Here is a 10,128-nt window from a genome sequence, read left to right as displayed (position 1 = left end):
TAAATTTACATGTCTCGTTAATGAAAAGCCCGACTTATATACCGCGAATTATTCGGATCTCCCTCCTTTTCTAAGGAAAGGAGAAGAGGTAGGGAAAGAGAGGAAGGAGATTATTTTTATCTTTAGTTTTAAATAGTGCATGTTTCAATTAGAATACTATATATATATAAAATTATATATATAATTTTTTCTCTTACATAAAATTTATTTTTATTCATAAAATAAATAAATTTTAATAAATTAATTCTTTCTTACTTTATACCTGTCAAGAGATTCAAAAATGAAATCAACTATAGAGATATCCTCACCCATCACATAACATGACTTTTTATGAATTTTCTGTGATATGATAGTATTTGTAATACCATGCAAATAGCAATGTATTTTATCTAAATAAGTATCTATCTTACTCGCGTAAAGTGGCCCATTTCGTTCATATTTTAATACATTTGTATTGTTCAGTTCAATTAAGCGATTTAAATATCGTGCCACATTTACTATCCCCTGAATTCTATGCATTCCTGGTAATACCATAATAGGATCAATCCCGACAGTTTTCCAAATCAAAATTAAAGATATATTCGCATGTGTGTTCATGTTGAAAAAATCTGAACAGAATTCAGCGAGCTCATTAGGAAAATTTGTCACTGTAGAATGAACATATGTTGACACAGAAACATTAAAATATAGTTTTATGAATCGTAATAAAGACTCGATGAAATAAATTGGATAATTTGGATCGCAAAAAATAACAAAATGTTGATTAGAAAACTTTAGCTTTTCTGAAGGATATTTCACTGTTTGCTCGATTTTTGTTTCTTGATTTGACTGATTGGCTTTAATTAACTTTTCTTCTTGCATTTCTTGATTTAAACGCATCATGTAACGACTAGTTCTGCAAATAAAGATAATAAATTTAATATTCGAGTATTTCATAGTAATTACCTTTATTAAGATTTAATAATTTTTTATATATAGAATTATTTTTTAAATAATTTACCTAATTTACGTCCACAAAAAGGTAAATTCTATATATATAACATAAATACCTTAATAATTTTTAGAATGATATTTACTTCTCTAATAGACATATAGGATTGTTGTGAACCATTTCCATGTCCACTTTTGGTCCAACAAGATCGCGTATATTATTCAAACCATATTTAATCATTGTTGGTCTAGTTTAAAAAAATAAAGTATATATTATACTTTTATATTGAATCACAGGATTATATGTAAATTATATTTATTTCCATACCTTTCTAAGGACAAACCCCATCCGAGAACATTTACATCAGGAGGTACATTCAGTGGCAATAACAATTCGGGCCTAAACATGCCACTGTTACCAATTTCTATCCATTTCTCCAAGCCATTATGAAAACAGAATATTTCCATACTTGGTTCAGTGTATGGATTATATGCAGGCTTGAAACGAAGCTGAGTGATGCCAAGCTTTTTGAAAAATTCGTATATAATGCCGATAAGATCACCGAGTGAAAGATTATAATCGGCAACAACACCTTCAATTTGATGAAACTCTGCAAGATGCGTTGCATCTAAAGTCTCATTGCGAAATACTCTATCAATACTGAAGTATTTCACTGGCTTAAACTCTCCCTGCAAAATATTTGTCTTCATGATTCATAGTCCTTAAGGAAGTTATTAAAATCTGTTCACTATATACCTCTTGCATGAGTTTATATAACATCCGTGCAGTAACAGCTGTTGTATGAGTGCGCAGCAAATTTTTCTGTGCCTCTTCCAATTTCCAATCATATCTATAACCTTGGGATCCATACCCTCCTTTACTGTGAACAGTTTTCACACGTTCAAGATATTCCATGGGAAATTTTGTAGTAATACGTGGTTCTAAAATATATGATTAATTTTGTAATAATCTATATTTTCAAGTATATTATTTCATGTATCATTTTGTGATAAGATAAGATACCAGAAACAAAAAAGGTATCATGTGCATCACGAGCAGGATGTTGCTGTGGTTGGAACAGAGCATCAAAATTCCAGAAAGAACTTTCTACATAATTATTTGTCGGCATCTCTGTAAATCTGAAACAAAAATTACAAACTTTACAATACAATTTTTATAATACATAATTATACATATAATATAAAATTAATTTTGTGCAATATTAAAGTATATAACAAAATTTAAAACCTAAAACATATAATTCTTGATAAAATAATTTGATATTACTTACCCCATTTCTAAGAAAATTTTTTTAAATTCTTGACGAACTTTTAATAATGGATGCAAATGTCCAATTTGAAGCGCAGCACCTAGTGCCTCAAAATTGTATGGTTTGAATTTCTTGTTTTTCCAAGCACCATTTACTAGTAAATCTGATGTTAAGTCTGCTTCTAATTTTTCTACTTTTGTAGAAAAGTTAGGCCCTCTTTTCAGATGCATAATCTTAGTTACGCTGTTATTTACAAAAGAAAATAAAATAATGAAATGTTTATATTATATATTTTATATTGTTCTTTAACTTGTACAACTACTTACATATCTTGTAGAAGCTTTCTCTTTTTATATTCAGTTTTAACATTCTCTGGAATATTTGCAAGATCCTTTAAATGTATTTGTATGGTATCTACAATAGATGGTACTTTTTTTCGTACAATAGGAATGCTTCCACTTTTATCAAGCTCAATCCATCCAGCAACCATTGCCTTGGAAAAACCTACTTTAGCATAAGGAACAGATTTCATCAGCTCTGCTTGAGGTATTCCTTTATCAGGGATAGCATTGTAAATAACTGCTTCGTGACTGCCATGTTCTATTATATGTTGTCCTTCAGCTGTGATCTCCCATTTCCTTTTTGAAATTGGATTCACTATGATCAACTATAAAAAATTATATTTAAGTAATCAAATAATCATAATCTAAGTAAATTAAACTTTATAGACTAATTAATTTAATAAAAATAATTTTAAAGTAATAAGTAAAATAATTAAACATCTATATACTAATTTAATAATTCTACAGATTGGAAAGATATTCAATTAGTAGTTAGTTCATCTAGCGTTGATTTTATGTTAAATGCATAAATCGTATATAAATAATTGAACATACGACTTTAAATAGCACGAGCGTAACAATTAACGAGTGACTTTTATTATTAAAATAAATCATACGTTATCCATTGTTTCAAGGCTCTTGATAGCTCCTATGATCTTCTGATGATCTTCCTGAAACTCGTCCGCTAAATCCAGCGAATTTGTTTCATCATGGCTGTTTAGATATTCTAAAATTTGGTCTGTCAGCTGTTTTGCCATCTTGCATCAATTAGCGTATTCTATAATCAAATCGTACATATAATTTATTGTAACCGGCGAAAACCACGTGGTACAAATTCGACATTAACAGATTATCCAAAAATATCTGTTACACGTACTGGCGTGTCTGGCGTTGATGACAACTTGTCACAGAACCTAGACATAGAGCTATGAAAATACTTAGAAGGAGTGTAAGATCCTATTTTGTACTTCACTTGGCATTACAGATGTTTTAAAGTCTTTGATTGGCTGCTTTCTATTTAAACATAAGTTGACTCCGACTAACTCCAATTAATTTAATGAACATTGTTCATTAGATTGTAAAATAATCAATATTTTTATTATATTAAATACAATAATTATAATTTTATAAATTTTAGTGTTGATTATTCTAATTAATTAATAATTAGTAGAAAGAGAGGAAGAAAGCACTCATTGACCAATCAGCACGACGAAATTTTTATCTTGATTGGTCAAACGAATCGAAATGTTTTGAATGGTAGTGCATGTCTAATATGAATAAAATTTAATGCTTTATATAGAGGTCGCTTTGTAAAAATCATGTTCGAACTGGTTTGAACATGAAATTGAGAAACAAGTCTTTTTATTTTCTATAAAGAAACTGTCAAAAAATTAAATTGATGTATATATATATATATCTATATATATATATGTATATCTCCCTATAAGTTTTTATTAATAGTAAAAAATATTATAACATCGATATATTTCGTAAAGTGATGTCCAATCCATGTGATTTGTGTATATAAGTGATTATGCCATTACTCCAGAACGCGATATATGGTGTCATAGGTGCGATTCTGCCATATAAAAATATCTTTTTTTAAATTTATATCGATTATGTTGAAAAATCATCAGCCAATTATCTGCCAATTTATCAGATTTATTTCTGAAGTACAAAGATTGTACAAAGTTTTGCCAAAATGGAATTGTTACAAAATAATGAAATTTCAAACGATCCGGAGACCAAGGGTTTTAGTTTATCAGCTGGAAATACCTGGATATATCCGGAAAATTATCCAATCCGCCAATACCAGTATAACATAGTTAAATCAGCCTTATATCAAAACACTTTGGTTTGTTTACCCACTGGTAAGAAAAGAAGCATATATTATTAACAATATAAATCAATTGCATTTAACTGCAATATATTTATAGTAATATATTTTATTATTTATGTAATATATTTTTATCTTTGTTCTTGTTATAGGTTTGGGAAAGACTTTTATTGCCGCTGTTGTAATGTATAATTTTTGGAGATGGTACCCATTTGGAAAGATTGTGTTTTTAGCACCGACAAAACCTCTTGTTGCTCAACAAATTGATGCGTGTTATGAAGTAATGGGTATTCCAAGTGTTGACATGATAGAACTTACAGGTTTTAATATTTTATTGTCATTTCTTTAATAACGCACATAGGTGCTTTAAAGAATATATGTTGTATTTTATATGCATTTAAATTATATTTACATAATTTAATTTATAGGTGCAGTTATTCAAAAGAATCGTGAAATTGCTTGGAGTAAGAAGAGAATAATATTTGCTACTCCACAAGTATTTCATAATGATCTGGAGAAAGCAATTGTTCCCAGTCATTTAGTCAAATGTGTTGTTGTAGACGAAGCTCATAAAGCTTTAGGCAAACATTCATACTGTGAGGTAAACATTGGAAATATATGAATTGCAAATTATTATTTCTATAATAAACTAATGAGATTTATAATTTTTAGTGTATTAGGATTTTATACACACAGAATCAGTATTTTAGGATATTAGCACTTTCTGCTACACCTGGAAATAAAATTGATAATGTTCATGAGGTAAGCAAAAATTTTATGCTATATATAAATATTTATTTTCATTAGAGATTAATTCTAAAAAAGCAATTATTTTATTATTCTAATATATATTTTATGTGTAGATAATACAAAATTTACGTATTTCCCATCTGGAGTTAAGAGATGAGACTTCAATCGATATAATGCCATATGTTAATAAAAGAAAAGTAGATATTATTTTAGTACCGCTTAGCCATGAATTAGCTGTATTCAAAGACAGATATATTGTTATTATGGATCGCCATGTTAAATTTCTTAGGCAATGTAATATATTAGGAACACAAACTGCAAATATATCTAAAGGAAGGGTAATTAAATAGCTTATAGAAGTCATAATAATTTAATGATATATGGATTTTTGAATTTTAACTGTATTGTCTAGATATTCCATTTATTAAAAGAATTCAAAGCAAAGATAGACAAATCTGGAAATTATGGGCAGATTATGAAGATATTGAATATATTATTAACTATGTATCATGCTTATGAACTTATGATCAGACATGGATTGCGTGCCTTTTGTAAATTTTATGAAAGTATGTTATTTGTAGTCTATATACTAATTAATTTTAAATAAAGCATTCTACACAATTATATTTAACAACATAGATAGAGATTAAAAAAAATTTTATGTTGCAGCTCATTCTGATAAATTTTGGATGCATAATGAAAATCAATTGAAAGATTTACTGCATGACATAGAAACTTATCTTGGGCCGTTCCCGGATATACTTCCTAATGGACACGTACCTGAGGTTTGTAAAATATTCTGATAATATAGTACAAAACTTAAAATATATTATTTATAAAAATATATTATTTTAGATATCAGCAGATCTTGTATTTGGACATAATAAGTTTCACAAATTAAAAGAACTGCTTGAACATCACTTTAAATGCAAAAATGATCGACAAGACACAAGAGCTATAGTTTTTGTTGAAGTTTGTATATATTAATCTTTCATTCATTTTATAACATATAACATAATATAATATTACATTTATTATTGCATTTATTTAATATTGTATATATTAATCTTTTATTCATTTTATAATATATAACATAACATATAATATTGCATTTATTTAATAATTGAAAATTATAATAAAAGCAAACGCGCATATATAGAATATTTAATATTTGAAAAATTTAACATATTACTCTACAAATCTAGTACAGAGACATAGTCAATGAAGTCTATATTTTGCTCTTGAAATCAAAACCAGTGATCAGGCCACAAATGTTTGTTGGTCAAGCTAGTCAGAAACAAAAGCAACAAATAAAAGCATTGGAGGATTTTCGAAGCAATCGTGTCAATGTACTTATTTCAACAAGTATAGGTGGGTAAAAACTATTCTATTAGTTAATTATTACAATAATATGCAGATTGCAATGTCTCATCTTAGTAGTTCTATTAGATTTATATAAATCTTCATAACTCCTATCTAATCTTGAGTTTTATTAATTTCTTCATAATATATGATATAGGTGAGGAAGGATTGGACGTAGGGGAAGTAGACCTCATAATATGTTTCGATGTATCGCAACATTCTCCAATAAGACTAGTTCAAAGAATGGGTAGAACGGGACGTAAACGAGATGGTCATATAATTGTTCTTGTTACAGATGGAAAGGAGCATGAGGTTTTAGGAATTAAAATATTATATACATACTTTCTTGCATTCCAATATTACTAAAATGCTTTGCAGAATTTGAAGTCTACGCTTTTTAAAAGAGATTCTTTGAACAATAAAATATTAAACACAAGCAACATATTCTCTTCCTTGTATGAGAATAATCCTAGGATGATACCAAGTCAATTTACTCCAGAATGTTACAAGATGCATATTATTGCACCACCAAAGACGCCAAATGTAAAAGGTAAAAGGAAAAAAAAGAGAAATGAGAAAAAGGAAATCAGTAAGAAAAATGAAATATTTACCACAAAACAGAAAGAAAGTGAGTTTTTTTTTACGATTAATTAAATTAAATTAATTTTTTTATATTCTATTAGTTATATTTCTATAAGATTAATAGAATTGTTTAATATCTTTCTTATGAAAAATGTATATTTATTTTACACAGCTTCATCTATAAAAAAAGATACAAATCAATCATCGATGATGAAATTTATTACTAATAATAAATACAATGAACATACTCAGAATAATACATGTAATATTTTTACTCAATCAATAACGCAGTGTAATAATTTACAAAATATCAATCCTAATAAAATAAATCCTAATAATGTCAAACTATTATCTGATGATAATGCAGGAGTCGATTTTCTTACATTATGTGCAGTAAAGAGATCAGAGGAAGAAATATCTTCCAAGGCTATACATAAAATGGATACGACTTATATTCCTATACTGCAGCCAGTTAAAGATTTGTTCAATTTTGTATTGCCTGACATAGCAGTTATTGATTGTATTTTTACAAGCTTTAAAAATATTTCAGTAGCAGAATGTACAGGCTATGAAGATGATGTACCAACACAAAATAAAAATAATGAAGATGAAAATATTCATAATAATAATGATTGCATTGATATTGATGATAATAATTTTTGGTGTACTATCCGAAATGAGAACAACATTGATAACAACAAAATAAGATTTGAAGATATACTTGATGAGAGTTCCGACTCGAGCAAAACAACAATTTCATATCTAGATCAACAAATTAAAGATATTGAGGTAAATTCGAATAATATCAAAGCTTGTGTATCTTATACAAAAGATAATAATAAAGTTATGACAGATATAGAAGTAAAAGTACCACATAATACAGCAGATCTAGAATCTAGTTTATTTGAAAACATATTAAATGAGTCATTAAGTTCAATCGAAGATCATTTAGAAAATGAAGATATGTCACGACAAAATACAATATGTTTAAACTCTCCAAATGTTTTCTCAGATTTAAAAAAAAATAATATTGATGAAAATATTGTTAATTCCTTACATGACAAAGATAATAAATCTAATTCAAATCTATCATTATTTGTGGAACCTGCTAAATCTAATCAAAATAATGAACTTATAAGAAATTTTACAGATGAAATACAAGATTTTGATTTTAATAGTGATGATGATATAAATGAATTTGTTAGGCATGAATCAAGTAGAGATAAAACTAAACATAATTCAAGAGCAGAAGAAAGTATGTTATCCATAACTCAAGCTATTAATGATATAGCAGGAATAAAGAAAGATTTAAAAATATCGCCAAAATCTGTATGTAAAGAAGAGTCAATTAACGAAAATAGCACTGGCTGGATTTCAGTGAATACCAAAAATGAAACTAAAATTGAAGAAAGAAACACGAATTCGAGAATAGAAAAAAAGTTATCAAATCTTTGCAATTCTACTGTCAAATCATGTCCTGTCAAACAGGATTTTGATTTCCCGGACGATTCCGATGAAGATTTCTTGATCACAGAGGATAGCGCAAAGAAATTTAATGAACTTGAAAGCTGTTATTTTCGCGATATGTCGAAAAACTGGGAGGATAAAACTAGTTTGCCTAGTACATCGAGAAATTCGGAAAATAAAACTAATTACTTTGATAATACATCGACACATTCGAAAACTAAAAGCTACTATTACGATAATATGTCCAAAAATATGAAACCATGTGGCACGTCAACGCCGACTAATAACAGACGTGCGGGATTGTCTTTGAAACGGAATAAGGTCCAACTAGAGAATAATAAGATAGACTTAAGTTTATTTGAAGCATCTAATAGATACATGAATAATACAAAAAATAAAAATATTTTGGAATCTTTTATTAGTTCACCAAAGCAAATGTTTTGTTTGGATAAAAGCGCGCAAAACATCAGGCGTAAACACAAACGTAGAAACAATGTTAAAAACGAGTTTATAGATGACGAAGCGAAAGTAGATTCTGATGCCAGTTCGGATGAAACCATTATTATAGATGAAGAGGATCTTGCAGATTTCGTAAGTTATACACAATATCAGCAGGATGAAGTTGACATGCAGGCACATTATCTGCGAACTATTAAAAGTCCAATCAAGCGACCGGGCGCCTTTCATTTCAGAAAACCACGGTCGCCTGATTTAAATATAGAGATCTATTCGCAGCCTTTGTCACAAGAGCAAGATTCGTATCTTTATGTACGTAAATGCGTTAATATATCGCATAAGTGTTTATGTTAGATTAGCGCATATAATCGATCCGATTTTTATAGGTATATAAGAGAAACTGATGAAATATTTAATTTTGATTTCAGGATTCATTTTGCGTTAAAGAAGATATCGAGCCAAGTATGCTTGCCAATAACGATACAATATTAGAAAGAGCTGAAAAAGAATTAAAACGAAACAGGCGAAGACGTCTTTGTTTGGATAAGAAGACGAAAAATGTTAAAAGACAAAAGACAAATCATTCCGATAGTAGTGAGGATGAGATCGAACAATTGCGCTTACAAGTGCAAGAAGATTAAATAAAAGAAGAAACAAAAATTGAATCAAACTGTGATGCGTCGATGATAATTATTACGCAATAAGAAATTTATTTTTAAATATGTATAAAGCATGTGTAAATACACTCGTTAAAGATTTGTTATTATTTTTATATACTAATTTTTTCGTAATAAAATTATGTAGATCTATCTTTATAAGCGGATAACATAATGATTTATGAATCACAACGTATCTCTCGTCTTTTCTTCCCGCAAGATACGTAATTCTCTATCTCGTTCAAAATCCATGGTTTTTTTCCATTACTTACTCTAATGATATTTTTATGATTATCGTCATTTTTCAACATATTTATATAATTTATATCCGCTTTCGGATTTATATTGAAATTTTATTTTATCTATTATAGAGTTTTATTTTTTATTTATTTACAATGAAATTATACATTTACCAATAATGTCTGTTTTTAAAAGTTTATAATAATTAAAAGATTATTTTCAATAGTAACAAGCCT

The 10,128-nt window shown here is 28.1% G+C and overlaps 2 protein-coding genes across 6 annotated transcripts; one reads left to right on the top strand and one right to left on the bottom strand.

The window, feature by feature from the left end:
- Positions 1-192: 192 nt before the first annotated feature.
- Positions 193-3,491, bottom strand: LOC126857904 (phenylalanine--tRNA ligase alpha subunit). 2 transcript variants are annotated; one of them, XM_050607790.1, is made up of 9 exons: positions 3,420-3,491; positions 3,160-3,320; positions 2,528-2,868; positions 2,223-2,444; positions 1,955-2,070; positions 1,688-1,872; positions 1,259-1,620; positions 1,077-1,178; positions 193-895 (listed from the first exon to the last, which is right to left on the bottom strand). In XM_050607790.1, exons 2-9 carry the CDS (start codon positions 3,298-3,300, stop codon positions 241-243), a joined length of 2,124 nt encoding a protein of 707 aa, XP_050463747.1. In that variant the 5' UTR covers positions 3,301-3,320; positions 3,420-3,491; the 3' UTR covers positions 193-240. The 2 variants fall into 2 exon arrangements, with proteins under 2 accessions (XP_050463747.1, XP_050463748.1); XM_050607791.1 differs by lacking the exon at positions 3,420-3,491 and having other exon boundaries at positions 676-895; positions 1,050-1,178; positions 3,160-3,411.
- Positions 3,492-3,869: 378 nt separating this feature from the next.
- Positions 3,870-9,810, top strand: LOC126857901 (Fanconi anemia group M protein). Of its 4 annotated transcripts, none has more exons than XR_007688556.1 (14): positions 3,870-4,413; positions 4,532-4,699; positions 4,808-4,980; positions 5,052-5,141; positions 5,243-5,467; positions 5,542-5,695; positions 5,799-5,914; positions 5,985-6,101; positions 6,335-6,500; positions 6,649-6,803; positions 6,870-7,119; positions 7,246-9,131; positions 9,233-9,308; positions 9,425-9,573. XR_007688556.1 is itself a non-coding variant. In XM_050607785.1 (14 exons), the coding sequence occupies exons 2-14, from the start codon at positions 4,245-4,247 to the stop codon at positions 9,635-9,637; spliced, it is 4,059 nt and encodes a 1,352-aa protein (XP_050463742.1). In that variant the 5' UTR covers positions 3,871-4,113; positions 4,203-4,244; the 3' UTR covers positions 9,638-9,810. The 4 variants fall into 4 exon arrangements, 3 of the variants coding, with proteins under 3 accessions (XP_050463743.1, XP_050463742.1, XP_050463741.1); XM_050607785.1 differs by having other exon boundaries at positions 3,871-4,113; positions 4,203-4,413; positions 7,246-9,308; positions 9,425-9,810; XM_050607786.1 differs by lacking the exon at positions 9,233-9,308 and having other exon boundaries at positions 9,425-9,810.
- Positions 9,811-10,128: the final 318 nt, after the last annotated feature.

This window comes from Cataglyphis hispanica, chromosome 23, assembly GCF_021464435.1.
Source record: "Cataglyphis hispanica isolate Lineage 1 chromosome 23, ULB_Chis1_1.0, whole genome shotgun sequence".
Lineage (NCBI taxonomy): Eukaryota > Metazoa > Arthropoda > Insecta > Hymenoptera > Formicidae > Cataglyphis > Cataglyphis hispanica.
The sequence above is the reverse complement of the archived record's forward strand: the minus strand, read 5'-3'. Positions and strand labels throughout refer to the sequence as shown.

Bases quoted from the DNA above. Each gene is read 5' to 3' on its own strand.
- LOC126857901 (XM_050607785.1), top strand. From the start codon at position 4,245: ATGGAATTGTTACAAAATAATGAAATTTCAAACGATCCGGAGACCAAG. The intron at 5,142-5,242 runs GTAAGCAAAAAT...TTTTATGTGTAG, and splicing joins AAATTGATAATGTTCATGAG to ATAATACAAAATTTACGTAT. The intron at 6,804-6,869 runs GTTTTAGGAATT...AATGCTTTGCAG, and splicing joins CAGATGGAAAGGAGCATGAG to AATTTGAAGTCTACGCTTTT.
- LOC126857904 (XM_050607790.1), bottom strand. From the start codon at position 3,300: ATGGCAAAACAGCTGACAGACCAAATTTTAGAATATCTAAACAGCCAT. The intron at 1,873-1,954 runs GTATCTTATCTT...CATATATTTTAG, and splicing joins TGATACCTTTTTTGTTTCTG to AACCACGTATTACTACAAAA. The intron at 1,621-1,687 runs GTATATAGTGAA...AATATTTTGCAG, and splicing joins TATATAAACTCATGCAAGAG to GGAGAGTTTAAGCCAGTGAA.